General features: G+C 33.5%; 1 protein-coding gene across 1 annotated transcript; it reads left to right on the top strand.

Annotated features, from left to right (window-relative positions):
* Window positions 1-6,329: 6,329 nt before the first annotated feature.
* Window positions 6,330-8,608, top strand: LOC130613406 (uncharacterized; the record flags this gene model as incomplete). Its single annotated transcript, XM_057434755.1, has 3 exons — window positions 6,330-7,287; window positions 7,503-7,524; window positions 8,080-8,608. Coding segments are annotated over 3 exons (1,275 nt in total), but the record flags the coding sequence as incomplete, so codon positions are not given.
* Between the last annotated feature and the right edge of the window lie 10,425 nt (window positions 8,609-19,033).

Genomic DNA, 19,033 nt, shown 5'->3' with positions numbered 1-19,033 from the left:
ATAGATGATATTTGAAATGTCTTTTGAGATTTATGTTATATAGGAGTTTTCTTCTTTCTAAGAATTCGTACTTTCAGACATTTTACTTTGAATTCAGATTTGAATTGCAATGCTAAATTTGATAAATTGATACTAACTAGTTCCTTTGCAGCTTGTTTGCCCTGTTTTTAAATTATAATTTTTTTTATAAATTTTAAAAATGTTAAGGGCAATCCTTTAGGTATTTTATCCTTAAAAAAGGATTTTTGTGTTCTTATTTGTCTGAAATGTTAATAGTAAAAAAAATAAAATAGAGATCCCTTTACACTATAGTTAATAGTAAGGACGTGTTATTTCTAGTAACAGGATCCACAAGGGAACAAATAAAGAAGTATGCTTTGTTTATTAGCAAAACTTTTACATACCAGACTTTTTCAAATGTTTCTGTATTTGACCTTAAGAACAGCCTCCTATACTGTTTCAAGCACGAAAATTTTTCACACATGAGTGCATTTAACTGCCAGGCACATTTTACATGTGGGACGTTCATTTCGGTACCTATTGTCTTGCATTTGTGTCTGTTCTCATTTTTATGTAATATAGTATATAGAGATATATATAGAGAGATAGCAAAGAAGTTCATTCGTGTTTCAATTTTGTGTACTTTTTATGACTTTCCAGCGTCCTGTTTTAAAACGCGCTTTGCTTGCGTTTGGTAAACGCAGGTTGTGTTGTACATCCGGTAGAGAGTTTACAGCGGTGCGCTCTTTTAGGTGTAAATGATTTTTAAAAACTAATTTAACAAAATACATGCTACAGCCTGTCTTACCAAGTTCTAACAACAACAGTCGCCTGAAAGTTTTAACTATGGAAAAAGCAGATCGCTACTCGGATAGCATTTTAGGTGCAACAGGCCAGCAGGATAACCTTGCCATAGTAAGATAAGCCGTCATACATCTAGGTGGAGCGTTTACATTGGTGCGCCGTTTTGGACGTAATGTCAATACAACTTTCCCGCAATTTCGGTTCAAATAAGGAACACATGTTATTACCATCTGTTACCCTGTCATAGCAAAAACAGTCTTCTAACAATTTTTTTTAGTTTTTAAGATAAGTTCCCTTGAAAGTTCCAAAGCCAATCGTAGCCACAGTCAAACAGTTTATAGTATCTGTTTCTGCATATTGACTCTCGCATGTTCAGCTACCATCTCAGAAAAAATTTCAATTTCAACCGAAGCTGCACCTTTAAGTTATGGCATTTTACAAAATACATAGATAAAAAGTCGCAAAAGTTATAGTTTGTTTTTTTAAGTAAATATATAAGCTATTTTTGTACTAGATTTACGCAATTTAAACTTCTTTTCGCTTACTACGGTTATTTGGTTGGAATCAAACTCCTAAACTATGCAGTGGCCGGTGGATAAATCCAGTCGTCCTTTATTTACTACATTGTATGCGGGTATTATAAAAAAATGTGCTAATTGTTGCTGACGTCTGCCTAAGCAAATATATCTCTTTATAGCCATAATCAGTCTGTCTGTTTGTGCTCGAGAAAAACGTCGTGTTACGGCCACACGAAATATGCGATATATAAAGGACGGATGACCATGTGAATCTTTCCACAGGCTACCCGTATGCGTCTGTCTGCCACACAAAAAAGTACCGCGAGTAGCGAGACGCACGCAATGCGACATATAAAAGAACGGGTGAAACCCGTGGATTTTTCCGACTAGTTTCATGAAAATTTAAAATTTAAAAAAATTTTGGTTCTAATCGACGAACTTTGAATTGTTTAGTCCCGGAACCAGAGAATATTTCTAAACTAGAAAAAAAATAAAAGCTCTTGCAGGCTAAAAGATTTCGGATTTTTCTTCGTGTGTAATTATGTTTCCTATACCTAGGTCGCCAGTAGTCTGTTTTGTACAGAACTTCTACAATGTTGTCCGTTATTTGAAATAGGTATTATCCCGTGGTATTATCTTGAACGTGCAAAATGTTTCATGTAGTACAAATATACAAAAAGGGATTTGTAAAAAATGAATACTTTAATACTGCACTACACTTAACATTCATAAAAAGAAACGAAGTTTTATAGCATATCCATTTATTAAATATTATTGCTTGTGGTGTAGCGATATTTTAAAAATGTTTTATTACTAGTCGTTAGCCCGTGGAAAAACCCACGTGTTCGCCCGTCGCAGCTAAGCTACCATTTTGCGTGACAGACAGACAGACGGACGGGCAGACGTATACGGGCATTATAATATAGATACCTGTGACATGACTAAAATCTTTATCAAGTTTAAGATATCTAAGATTTGACCATAAAGCTGGATCCTACTAAGTTTAAAAACAAAAAAAGAAATAGAAGTAGGCGAAAGAAACAAAAAGGTTAAATTAACAATAGAGACTAATTCAAAATGGGATTCCGTGGTATTGACATTTTTACTGTATTGAGCAATTGTGCACCATACGCCTCTTTTGAAACAGTATCATTGTGTATGATGATGTCTGAACTTGTGCTTTCTTAGTAGTCTGTCATAGCATTTCACCTCAGTTGGTGTTTTAACAATTCTGATGCCTCTTTTTGACTCAGTGTCTGAAAATTTTATTTATTTATTTGATTATTTTGACACATTTTAATATATATATAGTCACACATTCACACTTACGATCAACTATGCCATTCTCCTTCACAGTGACTTATCCTGATACGTGCCTACTTGCTTACTCATCACTCGTCTTTATCCAAGAGTGCTACACTTACTAACTATGCCTCTTCGAAACCAAAATTTTTATAGTATTTTTAGCTTTTACTTTCATTTATTTTTGTACAGGTCCTGCATTGATACCAGATATGTATATATTCTGACGTAGTCAACCTGTGTAAATATGAATAATAATAATAATAATAATAATAATAACTAGCCGGGGAACCCGGAGTCGAAACGCCAGGTTAAGCAACAAGTAACTGTGTAACCTGACGTCGAATGCCTGAAAGAGCGATTAATAAGAAATGTAAACTGTGCCACACATTTAGGTGAAGCACTTCATAGTATGTCTTAAATTGAGTGAGGTGCAGAACATTATGGTGTTTCCGGTGTAATATGTTGTGACAAAAATAGGCGCACAACATTATGGTATTTCCGGTGTAATATATTTTCCCAAAAATAACTTTTCACAACTTTAGCTAAAATAAAAACACAGTTTACAACTCGTTGCTACCCTGTTATAGCAAAAACACTTAGCCATCTTTTTTTATTTTCAGAGAACGTTCCCGCTAAAAGTTCAAAAATAAATTTTGCTCTGGGCTGAGGGATTAGTACAGGCAAACAATGACACATATCCATATAGGCATAATACCCTTTTTTGAAAAAAAACTTTATTGCAACTTCGGTTTTAATAAGAACACGGGAAAAACAGCCTGTTGTTATCGACCCTGTCCAGCTAAATAAATCACTCAGTAATTTTCATGACAATAAAAAAAGGGTGTCGCTATCTACTAACTGCACTTAGCATAAGAAATATTGATTAAGAATTTTGTTGTAGCTAGCCAAACTGCATTTGGCTACTTTTACTCTCCTGCTACAATCGTGGACAAAAATATTGAGACTAAGCCTGTTTTTTACTCATTATCTAAATATGGGCAAAACAGTCAAATAGTCAATACTCTGCAGCCGGCCGGCTGCAAAGTCGCTTCTTTTGCACACAAGTAGGCCAGGCAGAGAGGCTTGAAAAGTTGCTAGTCACATTCTTTAGCACGCCCGCACACCGAAATAATTCACGTCAGGGACCACGAAGGTCCCGAAATTCGTGATTAATAGCCTTGCTGACGTCAGCAACAATTAGCACATTTTAAGAATTTTGTGTTTACCAAATAACCTAAGATCCGGATAGGTGAACTTTGACAAGTTTAAGATGTGTGAATCTAATATAGAATGAGCCTACGCAATTACTTGTGGTGGCGAACTTCGAAATTCGTTGTCTTGTGCCAACATATTGTGACCACGATTGTAGAAGTAGCTAAAAGAGCTAGCCAGAAGAGAGCCACAACCCCAACAAGAAAATAAATAATAATAAACATACCAAGCTTTAAAATAATAAGAATAAATAAGGCTAGCTACAGCTAACTGGCTTTAGCGGGATGCTGCCTTGAAATCTACGTTAGCTAGTTAAAATCTTGATATTGGTTTGATTCAGATTAACACATGGCTAGAAAACGTGATAATATTTTCATCTTAATATGTGAAAACATGGACACAATGAAGAGAATATCTTTAACGTTGATATAACTGGAATTTAGGCAGTTAAATAATTATACTAACCCAACCAAATATTCCTCTCTCTCAAAGAAGAAGAAGAAGAAGAAGAAGAAGAAGAAGAAGAAGAAGAAGAAGAAGAAGAAGAAGAAGAAGAAGAAGAAGAAGAAGAAGAAGAAGAAGAAGAAGAAGAAGAAGAAGAAGAAGAAGAAGAAGAAGAAGAAGAAGAAGAAGAAGAAGAAGAAGAAGAAGAAGAAGAAGAAGAAGAAGAAGAAGAAGAAGAAGAAGAAGAAGAAGAAGAAGAAGAAGAAGAAGAAGAAGAAGAAGAAGAAGAAGAAGAAGAAGAAGAAGAAGAAGAAGAAGAAGAAGAAGAAGAAAAAGAAGAAGAAGAAGAAGAAGAAAAAGAAGAAGAAGAAGAAGAAGAAGAAGAAGAAGAAGAAGAAGAAGAAGAAGAAGAAGAAGAAGAAGAAGAAGAAGAAAAGAAGAAGAAGAAGAAGAAGACCGTTTTAATAAGATCTCAGATGTAATCCGAAATCTTAATTATTTAGATTGCTACCAATTTCCATTGTACCTTAATTTTTACGCGCAAAATGAAATTTACAAGGTAATATGGCAGCAGATGTAAACAAAAGATTATTTCAAAATCCTAAAGCGTTCTATATAAAAATTCTAAGCTTTTTATATAAAAGCCACAAATGCTAAAAAATTGTTCACGAAAAAATGTTTTTATAACATGTTGGTTTATATGATATGAAACACTTAAAAGAAATCTCATGTTGGTCAACCAGCATGAATGCTTTTTAATGCATTTAAAATTACACCGTGTTGTTTTGTGAAACAATTTTGATAAAGCAAAAAATCTTGCTAGAGTTTTGATTCGCCTTCGTTGTGTAGTCGTCATCCTGAACTAATCAACTTGCTGACGATTGGCGAAATTAGGTCAAACTATCATTGGCTGTTAAAGAGAACAATGTCGCCAAAAGTAGAGAAAATTCAACGATGTCGCTAAACTCAAAAGGTTCTCTTGAGTAAGAAATGTTTCAACCAGAGATAATTTTGTTAAATTGCACATGCGCTAATTAAATGTTTTCTAAGCTTTTTGCGCTATAGCGGACAACATCCTTTGTGATTGTTGTATCCGTTGTTATTAAAATAGTCCGGCAAAAGTGGAGCAAATGTCTGAATTACACTTATTCTTTCCTTGTTATTACTTAATTTGAGCAAATTTCTTAGGGTTATAAAACGGACGCTTATTCTGGATTTTAATGACTTACATGAAAATTGGAAATGTGACAGAGAAGAGGTTCAGCACAAGGAATCTTACAGTTTAGCATTCATTTGACTGTTAAAGCGTGTTTAGATAACCAGAAGAGCCAGTATATTTCTTTTACAACAGTGAAGTTGGAAGAAATAGTTAATGTGGGAAAAAATACGCGGAGTCGCAAACAAATTTCCTGCGGCCAACATACTGACTGCCATTTTTGATTAGTTAATTCTATTGTTCTTTGCTCACGTGATCTTTTTTTATTATTTTATTTCATGAATATTTATATTAGGAATCCACTCTTCTTTAATGTTTTGAACGCGAATGGTCTCACCTCCTAAGGTCTCACTCCCCCAAAAATTATTAATCCCCCTAATATTTAATAGAGTATAAGATATGGTCACGCTGGCTTTGTACGCATTAGTTTATTTTAATTCGGGGTTTGCTCTGAGAAATTATTTTGTGCTTATTGATGCATTTGTATTAGGAAACTTGCTTTGACACATTCGTTTGCGTCTAAGCTTTCGATATCTTCGAAGAGATTTTAGTTAACTCACTAGTGTTTAGACGAAAGATAAATATTTTTGGTAACTGTGAGGCGAAGATGATAATATGTCAGTGGATTGAATAGTAGCAAACATGGTTTATATTATATATTTAAAATGCTAACTATTGTTGAAGTAAAGTTTTAAGACACGTGGAAACCGTCTAATATATTTTGAACAATTGTAATTAACATAATTGTTGTAATATGCAATCACAAAGAAATATTTGCTCCGCTTGTTGCCATGTGAAATACGAAACAAAACAAAATGGCAGATACTTGAATAATTAATTATTTATCTAGAAAAAGACATTTGATAATATTTTATGTGATCAGGTGGCAAGACCTGCAGAAAAAAGATATTTACAAAATAATCATAAACAGAAATCGAAAGACTAAAACATTATGTACATTTTTTGTGTATTTACCTTTTGCTAATACGACATACACGTTAAAAAATATTTCCAAAGCCTCCACAGTACGTGATTTTCAAATTAACATCGAACTTGTTTGTGGTATTCCGTATTTTATACAAAGATTGCATTATTTGGACATGACAGATCTCCGTCCTGGCATGGTTTTAAGTAGCTTAGATATTTCAAATAAAGCTACGTTTACACTGAATATTTGGGAAAGATGGAGGCATCTCATAACGAGTATATACAAGGGTGATATAAAAGCAATTTTCGATCAAGTTAAAACTTCAGCTTGCATAAAGAATGAATTAATTAATCAAAATTTACTAAACGAGACAAAAATGCGTGCTGAGACAGCGCTTTTTATTGCCTCACATTTGGGTAACATTGAAATGATTAAGCTTTTGTTGGAAATGGATATCGACATTAATGCACGAACAAAAGCCGGCCACACGTCACTTTATGCATCCATTGTAGGTGGAAAATATGAGTGTATTGATTTTTTACTACAGAGTGGTGCTACTGATGACACGAAATCACCAATTGGAAAGCATGCTTTAGAGATGGCAAAACTTTATCAACACACCAAAAGCGCAAAACATCTGTATAAGTTTGGATGGGAGTCGAGAGCAAAATGCGCAAAGTCAAAATTTATGCAAGAACTTCCTTTAAGAATGCATCAACAATTCGATTCTAAATGTCCAACTTGGTTTATTGGTCCGTATGCAACAACATATATGTGCACAACATTACCCCCTGGTGAATTTTCTGGAAGTAGCATTAATTCACCCAAAGTAAAATACTTAAAACCACAAAAAAACGGGGGTTAGTAACTTAACTTAATAACCTGTTTGCAGTTACAGAATCCCCGGTCGAGACATGCTAGAGACTTAACAGCGTCACAAAGAGTCACTTATAGTGACCGTCGTACCCAGGGTTATTGCTTTTTTGATATAAGAGATATCGATAAACCCTGGGGACAAGGGTGATTTATAGTGCTCTTTATAGGTGCTCTTATTACATCAATTTTTTTTTCTTAGATCTTCTAGCAGAAAAGGAAAGGTAATTTCATTTTTTCTAATTCATTACTTTAGTGTATTATTTTAAAATCAGTTTACTGCATTACCTTAGAACTCTCTTTACACAAGCCTTGCAAGTTTTTTTGAATTTGTTACAGCAAAACTTTTGTAAATTTAAATTGCGCGCATGTAGTAAAACATGAATGTAAGTGCAATATTCCCTGATAGGTTAATATTCACAATTCATTTCTGTGTGGTCAAAATGATTTGTGAATCTTCGCAGCGTTCTGCTGAAGTATTACCTTAAGACAGCAACTTTGTCATTCGCAAAAGTTTGTGCTAGCTGAATCTTTTTGTCCAACTAATTCGCGAAAGTTTATGCTGGCAGAAACTTCATGTCAGGTTAATCCGCGAAAATATCCTCGCAAATTTTTTGCGTATCAACTTCTTTCCCATTACGAAAGTTTGCGCTTGCGAAAATTTCTAATTCCAAGGTATTAGGAGAAGAATAAGACTTCAAAGGGCGTAAAAAAATATTCATGGAACACCTTTGATCATTTCCATTCTTGTATCTAAAAAAGTATATACATTTCTTTAGATTGTTGGGCAGAACAGCAGTTCCTTTCACAGAGTGGATGCAAAACAAAAAACGTGAAAAACTTTTACAACAACGTCAAAACGAGGTAATTCAGTTTGAACGCATGCGCGAGAACGAGCGACAAGTACAAGAGAGACAGAAAAAAATGAAACACATAACTCGAAGAAGAGAGATTGAAAATCGATTAAAAAGTGAACGCGATGGTAGTCATGAAAACAAAAATATTTATGGAGATTATTTTCATACACCAAACTATCAGAAGACAGTTTTACATCAACTTGTTGCAGACCCATGAGACGAATTTTAAAAAAAGATTTTGTAAAGAATATTTAAAAGTTATAATAGTTAAATATTTTCGGTGAGACCTCGGTATCATGTGCGGTGCACTGGGGAGAGTCAGCGACGCAAATCAAAATACAGAACCAAACAAAGAAATTATATTATTTAATGTAAGATTAAATCAAATATAATAAAGAACACGTTAAATGCAATTCCCAATCCAAAAATACTCTATATTAATAATAACTGTCTTTTTTCCTGTCTGTTCAAAATGAGTGCCAAATCGCTACTTTGGAACCTCGTCCTCAGTGCTTTTTAGGTTTTCGCAATATAAAAACCTAAAATGTCCTGGGGACGAGGTTGGCTGATTTTTACTAAAGATGCACGTAAAAAGCGATGACTGGAATGTTTACAATGGACAGAAATGTAAAGCCCAAAATTTATGACAACGGGCGAAGCCGTGGATTTTTTCAGTATTGGTGATTATTGCACGAGAATTATTACATGCATTTAGGTGCATTTTCTACCGTACCGTATTTCCTCCTCTATTGCTTGAAGACACCTCTGATAGGGGCTATAATTAGAAGGAGGCTGGTATAAAAAGGGGTCTATTCGATATCAAAAACCCTTTTCCCCCTTTTGCTTTCACTGTATATATACAGCAACCTCAAACCCAGGACCTGTAGCGTTTTTTGATATGAGGATGATCCTCATATCATAATACGCTACTGGCCCTGGGTTTGAGGTTGGGAGAGGGCTACAATTAAAATTAGAAGTGGGTCCAGTATTTGAAATTAGAAGAAATACGTTATTTGATTTGGGCTTCATTCACCCACGGACAGGTATGCAAATTTAACTCACTAACATGGTATCGTTAAGTATGCCATCCTAGACATGCCAACTTTTTAATTTTGATTGATCTCAGAATTGACTATACACAGAGCACCACACACGAGTTTTAACAGTAACTTTTCCAGCACCTGTACCTCAGTTTAACTCTACAAATTTGCAGCTTTTTATCGGATAATTTCCAATGACATTGCACAACCAGTCGTTATTTGGTAGGTTTTACATGATCGTGGTTTTATCACTTCATTTGTTTGTTAAGAAACAAAGCGAGCAAAATTATTCTTAAGATTCTTGCCTTTTTAAGATCAAGGCCGTCGGCAAGTAAGCGATAGCGATTCCTGACATACTGCAACTTGGGGCGAGAATGTATTATTTGAAACGTGGTATTTTGAGTATGTTCTTATATTAACAGAGTGAAATCTTTCATGTGAAGTATTCAAACATTTTGTTTCTCAAATAAGAGCTGATAATGTCTCTTAATATGATCTGATAGTGTCTTTTAGTACTGCTGATTTAGTACCACAGAAACGATAAAGTCAGGAGCAAGATAAGAACAAAATCTAGCCTGGAGAGCTTCCTTTTCATTTTCTGATTAAATGAACGAGATGGATAGTAACCAGTAAAATCTGACCTGAGGCTAGCTTTTCTACTTCTTGGCTTTTTTAAGCCTAATGTGTTCTTATACTGCTCCTAATATTGAGAACACATCTGAATTTAACTTCAATTTTGTTCTTAATGGATTCTTTTTTTAAATGATTTTTTGAAATTTGTGTTTATATAAAAAATATTTCTTTTTTTTGCTGAAGAAGAAGAAGAAGGAATATTTATTTAACATTTGCTAAATGAAGCTGTGTAATTGCTTTGATGATAAAAATGGAGCCAGAAAAGATACAACCTCAAGCAATTGTGAGCTTGCGAGAGTATTGGAAAAGAATTTACGCCCATGAGTTGTACTTGTTTTATAGCAAAATTCTGACTTGGGTTTTTCTTAGTCATGAAAACAATAATTTGAGCCTGAAACAGTTCTTACTTTTTTTCTATTTATGGCAAAATCCGAATCTGGTGTTTTTTAGCCAAATCGTTAAATTTTTTTTCATTTTTTCATGTTAAAACAAAAGATAGAGAAGTTTAAGTGATGATCTCTCGTGGATTTCTTCACTCAGTGCAAAGACGTGTACATGTAAACTTTTTTTCTTATACAAAACACCTAAAAAGCCCGCTAAAATAATGCCAGAAAATGGAAGCACAAAATAACTGTTTTGACTTGTCTTGATACAAAAAACGAACAGCCCCTTGAAATCAGGTTGGCTTTTGCCCGGATTGTTGCAAAAACAACCTCGTCACCAGAGGTACTTGCCCTTTTGACATTGTGGCAGCCGGCGAAAAAACTTGTAAAGCCAAATTCACACTGAAAGCGCAGTTCTTTGCGGCACGTTGCTGTGTGACACTTGCGTTCTTCTATTAACATTAAATTTCTAAATACCTATTTTTTATTTATTGTATACTACAAATATAAAACAAGGTATTTTAAAATTTAATGTAAACAAAATAATGCAAAAGTCATGCGGCGACATGTCGCTGCAAGGAACTGCGTTTTTAGTGTGAATTTAGCTTTAAGCTGACGTCATTTAGCTGGCATTAGCCCTTAAGTAAGCGCTAACGGCTTTCGGGCAACCAACACTTTTTTTATTTTTATCCTGTAATTTATTTAAGTTTATTATAAAACAAAGTTTAAAAAAGAAACTTCTGGCGGACGAGGATGTGAGCAAAATATCAAAGAAAATAAGTCAAAAAGAAAAGACAATATAAGGTCAAAAAGAAAAGACAGTATAACCAACGTATACTGCAGGTTGAACACGGGTCTTTCACCCCTCTTGTTTTTACGTGTTTTGATGGAACGAGACGGGAATGTAGTCGTTTCTATTCTCAAGTGGCCGAACATCTAGCTGCAAAAAGAAAGGTTACCAAAAGCATGTCCAGCTTATGGATTAAGACGAGATTAAATTTTGCTTTGTTGAGGAGTTGCCTACTATGTCTTAGAGGCACAAGAACAACAACAAATGTGATAATGAGTGACGTTGACCTCCAGAGTATTGTATCAGAATGTAACATCGATTCTGACAATATCTAAATTTATTAAATCAGTCCTCTATAAAATATTGTTATTGCAGTGAATAGGAATGTACAATGTTGTGAAGCGGCGGCCTTTCGCTATATAAACAGGCGAATGTTTTAATTGAATTTCCGCGCCCAAAGGCGTAGGAAATTCTTTAAAACCGTCGTTTTTTCTTTCGGAGCATTTTTTGAGAAAAAATCGACCCTGGGATTTCCCGTTCCTCTGAGAGGAGGATAGATAACTGACTAACTAACTAACCCTGTCCCAAATGGTCAATTGCAACGTCACAGATTTAGACTTCGTACCCAAGCTTCCTAAGTACCGTGAAGTAATCTAAATGACGTTTCAGGCCAAAATTGGTATTTGTTTTTGACAAAATTTGGCACAGTTAACAAAAAAAGTATGCTGAACATAATGGCGACATCATAATTTTGATTTTTGTCACCTAAATGTCATTTTAGGCCAAAATTGGTCCAAAAATTAAAACTACTTTATTTTCAACAAAATTTGACACAGTTAACGTATGCTGAACATGATGGTGACATCAAAATTTTGGTTTTTTGCCACCTTAAATGTCATTTTAGGCCAAAATTGGTCCAAAAATTAAAACTACTTTATTTTCAACAAAATTTGGCACAGTAAACAAATAAAGTATGCTGAACATAATGGTGACATCAAAATTTTGATTTTTGTCACCTAAATGCCATTTTAGGCCAAAATTTGTCCAAAAATTAAAACTACTTTATTTTCGACAAACATTGGCACAGTTATTAAAAAAAGTATGCTGAAAATGATGGTCACATCAACATTTTGATTTTTTGTCAACTAAATGCCGCTTAAGACCATAAACGTTTCAATCGCAAGACTTTCAACCATAAATGATAGGTTGTATTTTTTGTTAGCAATTTCTTTTAAAATGTGAGTTTATTATGACACGTTTCGTTTTTTTTGCGTTTGTTGTAAGATATAATTGTGTGCTTTATCTTCAGAGCTTCATGCACCAAACCTCTTCGAATGTTTGACATGATAACACAACAAATTAGCAGGTTGTCATCAAATATTTTGGTAGCGAGCGGAAATTCTTAGAACCCCCAGGGCTTCTTGTTGTTTTTATGATGGTTTTTATTTCACTGTAAGCGAAATATCAAAACAGCTAAGGGTAAATGTGTCGTAACACATGAAGTACCATCAGGTTTATGCAAAGCATAATGGCAGAGGTAACTTCGAATTTGGAACACCAAGGAACTTTTTGTTTTGTTTGCTCGCTTGTTTTGTTTGGAGCGCCAAGGAGCTTTTTTGTTTTTTATGGTTCTTCATTAGCTATAGTTATGAATAATCCTAGTTGACATATATTGTGTCCCTGTATTAATTTTCTTTAAACGTTATTTTAGAACAATTGTTTATTATTTTCAGGAGGGGCCATGGCTTAGATATAGAGAGTCCTAGAGTATTTAATGCTCATTTTTGAGCTACGCAGACTCAATTAGGGCCCACCCTCTACTAGACAACTCCCGGCAACATCCAACGGCCCATATAGTGTGTCATCGCCCTAATTTCCCTCACATGGCTTGGGTTAACCCGGGGCTATGGTAACATTCACTCGCCCATGTTTAATCGCAGTCACGAGGAATCGAACCCCAGTCTCCTGCACAGAGTACGAGAGCTATAACCATAAACCTACGGCGCTGGTAATATCTATTTAACTAAAGACCCTTGATTTGCAGATTTTTATTTTCCTTGTGGCGGTGGTACTGCTTTGACAGGCTTTCACTCCAGGTCCCATTGTTTTAGGTCATCTGCAGTTAGGATTTAAATTTTTTGTCTAAATGACACTCCTTTGCGCCTTCCAGGCATCCTAATTTTTTGTTGGCGACTCCCATATCTTGAGAAAGATATGCATGTCAGTTTGTAATCAAATTTTGTAAGTAAACATATAAGGGCCTATATATACAAACCAAATTGTGTATCCTGAGTTAGTGGGTCATTGGTTAAGAGGCCTGGGATGAGCAAACAAGAGTCATTTTGGCAAAAAATTTTATGTTGTATAATCAATTCAACTTTTGCATTGATAAAGTTTTAATGCACATCCCTTAACAGGTCTAAAATTACAGTACTGGAATCAGGACACCTAACATCATGAGCGTGTATAATGTGCGACACGAACGATCCGTGATCCTATCGTGACCATCGCGATAGAAAAAATGTTAACAAAGAGCTTTGCGATAGTCGCGATGTATAAAATATCGCGATCGTCAATTAATCGTGATTTTTGCGATGGATCGTGAATAACATTAAAAATATTAAACAATAAATGTGTATAGCTAATCTTGTGTCTTTGTTTTTGTTTTTTTTTACATTTTTTTGTATTTTTTTGTTGTATTTTTGTATTGTTATTTGTATTTATTTTTATTGTTATATATTTGTATTGTTGTATTTTCTTGTATTTTTATTAGAAATTGGATTTGGTGACTCCAACTTAATTTTTTGTTCTACGTGCGAAGTAGATAGTACATAGTAAGTAGTTTAGTTGACAATATTTAAAGTCTTTTGCGACATTAAAATTATTTATTTGTCTCATAACGGTGAAGGGTGTTACGACATGCGTATTTTACGTTTTTTAATTATTTTTCTAATATCACTGAAACAGATTTAATGATATTAATATTTTTCCTAAATGATATTGACTAAAAAATTTAAGATTTTAGGAAGCAGTGTAATTTTAAACATATATTAATCATAATGAAGGAGGGTGTTACGACAATGATCTTTCTTGTTTTTCGCTTGTATATATATATAATATAATTTTTTTTTTCATGAGATGGGATAAGAAAATGTTTGTTGATATTTTTATTATTTTTTTATCATGAAAGTTAGGGTCGGGTTGGCCCGTAGAACAGCTAAATAAGTTAGAGTCTAAAGAAGAAAAAAGCTTACAACAACGAAAATATTTTTTATTTAAAAAAAAAACAAAATACAATTATTCATATTTAATTGTGCTATTCTCTCATGACATTAATTACATGATTTTTATAATGTTTAAAGATTTATCATGACGGTCGCGATATAGATCGTGAAAGTCACGATGCATCGTGGAAGTCGACCCTGCAATGGATCGCAACCTTCATTATGCTAAAAAAATTTACTATCGTGAAAGCATCGTGAATCGTGCACGACGCTCATGATACGCGATCCACGATGTTAGGTGTCCTGATTCCAGTACTGTACTGATGATAGAAAATGTCCAAATTAGCTATATTTAAATATGACATCATACTTTATGCAACAAAATTAAATCTGAAATTCTTTAAATATGAATATCTTGAGAACGAAAAGAGCTTTTTTAAAAAAAAATTAAAATACTCCTTAATTAACTTTTTAAGCTCTATAATATAATTCCAACATCATTATATACCTCTGGCTCCCTTTAATCTTCAAAATTAGCCACAACATGGTGGCAAAACAGCAAACACAAGGTAAATACTAATGTTTTTTTTTGATAAAAAAATGTAAAAATTGTACCACTGTATGCTAACTTTATCATAAGTGATAGTAGAGAGGAGAAAAGATAAAATTTAACAACACCAAAGTTTGTCTTCGTATATATATGTGGCATTTTTGTCAAGTCTGCACACTCATGTTCCTTGTGACCATTGTCAACAAGACGTATGATATACGCAAACAACCTTGCGAATAAAGCTTACAAAAAGCTGTCTGTCAAACTAACCCAACATATTTTGCTATTCAGATAGGCAATAATATTTGTTACGCACTACGCAGTTGTTTTTCAAAATTGATTTGTGAGATCTTCTTGAACGAAAAATTCCTCAAAAAGTCAATTTTCGATGGGTCAGTCTGGGGTAAACTGACTGACAGGAAGAAGGAAGACCACAAGCCCCACCTAAAATTTGCGAAATTCAGTAATTCACGCAATAGCCTTTTGTTTGGTTTTAAAAGGAATCTTACCATATCATGGTGCATCTAGCCACTGTCAAAAGAAAATATTCAGAAACAAAAATTCCGTACACTTTTTTAAAGCTAAATGATTTACAAAGCTTGTGTTAAAATTTTAAAAAATAACGAAAATGCTATCAGAAGATAGAGTTCTTGTGGTGAGGCGCTATTGGAGATCAGAGTTTATTTTTACTATATGTGCCATTTTTGTTGGTTATTAACGTTTCTCTTAAATAATTTCTTTCTGTAAAATTTCGCAAGCGCATAGACTAAAGCTATGTTCGGCAGAACTAATGAATTATTCATGAATTGTAATTTAGAGAGGAATTGTTGAGGCTGAATATAGCTATAAAATCGTGACAAGGGTGTTATAACAGAAAAAATATGGACATATAGTTTAAAAGTAACCTTCCGTAACTAATTATGTTAAGGGTTACTGCCACCTTAAACTCATGCCCCACTCCCTGGCATGCTATTTTTGACTTTGTAACAATATGTTTATAAGAAAACAAATAGGGAAGTACAGTATATACTGCTTAAATGTAATTTTGCATGTATGCAAGTTTTTTGGATGTCGCACAGCAGCATCAAAAATCACCATATATATTTCGTTTGCACACCAACAATTGCTTTCTGTTGTTATCATGGTCTTCGAACCATATAGCTAACCGTCTCCACCATCGTTTCATATTATATTCAAGATCATATCAACATTTTTTAAAATCCTTTACAGATCCTTTCATGAAACAAACCTGGAGTAATTTGAAATGATTTGAAAACGATTGTAATTTATTATATTTGTTAAGATCAAAAATGATACTAAGTGGAAGCGATCGGGAAACGATTTTGAAACTATTTTCAAGCGAATCTAGAAACAAAATTTAAAACGAATTACGAAACAAGTTCTGAAACGAATTGTTTCCCCAAAGCAATTAAAAAACAATTAAAAAAGTGACGAATTTATTACGTAAAACTATGCAATCTACGATGATCTTTTCATTTTTTATGATGCTGTTTCCATGATTTTTAAACGGCCTACAGCGATCTTTTTGCTACAATGCCATTTTGACTGTATTTAACCCTATTCGGTTCAAGGTTTTTCGAACATACTATGACCGGAGGCGGAATCCGCCCCCCCCCCCTTTCCCCCCCTCAATAACTTTTCATAGGGTTGTTCAAATTGAATCAAACTTGGCACACTTATAGTACGTCATAAAAGGAACAAAATGGCAGCAATAAATTTTTGCTTGCGTCAGCACATTTTCTGTGACGTCATCAGAAAGTTCAAAATTTTTAAAGATGGCACCATCTGCCTAAAATTTAATTACTTTTGTTCCAGATCAAATTTTTGGATTCTCTTTGAAGTTTCTGAAAGCTAAATAAAAGTTGTTTAACATTTTCCGATTTTTATGTGGGTCACATAAAAAATTGCCAAAAATTGCCCGAAAATCTGTTGTTTTTTTTCAATTTTCCGCTAAAATCTGACAAAATTGGAAAACCGGATTAATCATGTGTACAAATTATGCAAAATGATTCTTCTTAATAAAACAAAGTTGTGTTGCAAGTTTCAAGTTCTAAGGATAATGCTAACAGGAGTTATTAAATTTTACCCATTATAAGGATTTCGTAGAGATATTTAGGGGTAGTTTCAAGTAATGGCCAATATCAAAGCCTGTAAAAGGTATGGGACCTAATAATTTGGCATTCAGGTGTCCAATAGATAAATATTGAAACTCAATAGGTATCATAGCCATATATAACATAGTAATAAGGAGTTATTTTAAAAAAAACCATCAGGGGAGCGGAATCCCCCCCTCCGGACCGAATAGGGTTAAACGATATGCAGCAATCTTTTCGCTTTCTATGGTGCTGGTTTCAAGATTTTTACACGGTCTACGGCAATCTTTTCGCTTTTTACGATGCCGTTTTCATGATTTTTAAACCATCTATGGCAATCTTTTCGCTATCTACAATTCCATTATCATGATTTTTAAACAATCTACGACAATCTTTTTGCTTTCTACCATCCCTTTTCATGATTTTTAAACAATCTACGGCTATCTTTTTGCCTTCTACAATCCTGTTTTCATGATTTTTAAACAATCTACGGTGATCTTTTCGCTTTCTAAGATCCTGTTTTCATGATTTTTAATCGATCTACAGCGATGTTATTTTTATGGCAAAAAATGCAGACATTTGCATAATTTGATAGTTCATTTCCTTAGAAATCAGCAATGTATAATAAACATGTGTTATATTAGAAGCTATTTTGAAACGATTTGAACTGATAAGAATTTAACGAAGTGTTGAAACGGATTAATTTAAGTTTTTTTGAAACGACTGGGAAACATTTGGAAACAATTACAAAACGATTTTCATTTAAATGAAGCGATTTGAAACATTTTGTAACGAGTGGAAATGAATTTGAAAGGAATTTTTTGGTAATTTTTTTTTAACATTTGTTTCAAAATTGTATAGAGATCGTTTCAAATACTATACGAATTGAAACAATCAATTTTGAAACGGCTGTGGAGAGGATCCCTAAGATATGACAAAGCCTTTTGTTCTACTCTATCTATTCAGTTTATTATCATTTTATATGCCAAATTTTGTATGGTCATTTTCAGAGTTAAATATGAAGATTTTTAAGCTTTATCCAGAAATTTTTGCATTTTTAAAAACAAAAATACGAAAATGTAAAAGCAAGAAGAGAAAAACTTATCTTGATGATCGCAAAATCCCTTTTAATATTTGATTCAGACCCTGTATTGTATTGTTTGTTTTCCTTATATTTTCACTATGGAAAGAAACTCCCTTATACCCTTGTTGTAACCTTGTTCGATGTGTTTTTTCTATTTTTTTGTGGAGAAAAAATGGTCAACAGCGGCAAATTGCTGCCAGTATGTTTGTAATTGTTTTTGCTAAGTTAAAAATACCACAGCAATTTTATTGCCCTCACTCATTTCCATATTTTTTGGAAAAATTTTATATTTAAAATATATATTGCATTTTTCGGCCGGGGGTAATATATTTGCCAATTTTTAAAGTCGCTATGCATTTATGAGTGTTGATAAGATGTTTTTGATTTGGCGGAATCTTTAAAAATGCCTGAGGAGATACAGATAGAGAGATAGGTAGATAGATAGAGACAGCACAGCTAGGCTGGACGCCCGAAACTTATCTAGGCTAAAGCCTAAATCCTCATTTTGACAGATTTTTTCTGAGAACGAGGCTAAAATGATTTTTAAGCCAATAAGAATCTAACAGTGCATCAAATTGTTTAATCATCCAATGAACAAAACTTTATTTTAAAGTTTATATGCAATCGAAAGTTAGCTCATGCAGTGTAGCATAATGAAAATCGTCTTATAATGCGCCATCTTCTGTACAATTTTGCAAGCACATAAACTAAAGCTATATTAAGCAGAACTAATTAATTATTCATGAATTTTAATTTAAAGAGGAATTGTTGAGGCTGAATATTTTTACTGAAAGATAATGTATTATAGCTAAAAAAACCGTGACAAGTGTGTTATAAAAGAAAAAAAAAGTATATGTAGTCTGAAAATAACCTTTCGTAACTGATTATGTGAAAAAAATTTCCTTTAAAGATATTTTCAAAGTTGTTTTTCAGAGAAAAAGAGAAAATAAATAAATTTTCAGCCTTGCCGTTGTTCTTATTTTGTTTTTATTGTTCATCAATTTTCAGGTTTATTATTTTTCTTTTAAAATTGTTCTTATATAGAGAAATAAAGTTTA

This window comes from Hydractinia symbiolongicarpus, chromosome 11, assembly GCF_029227915.1.
Source record: "Hydractinia symbiolongicarpus strain clone_291-10 chromosome 11, HSymV2.1, whole genome shotgun sequence".
Lineage (NCBI taxonomy): Eukaryota > Metazoa > Cnidaria > Hydrozoa > Anthoathecata > Hydractiniidae > Hydractinia > Hydractinia symbiolongicarpus.
Note: the sequence above shows the minus strand (reverse complement) of the source record. Positions and strands in the feature narration are given on the sequence as shown.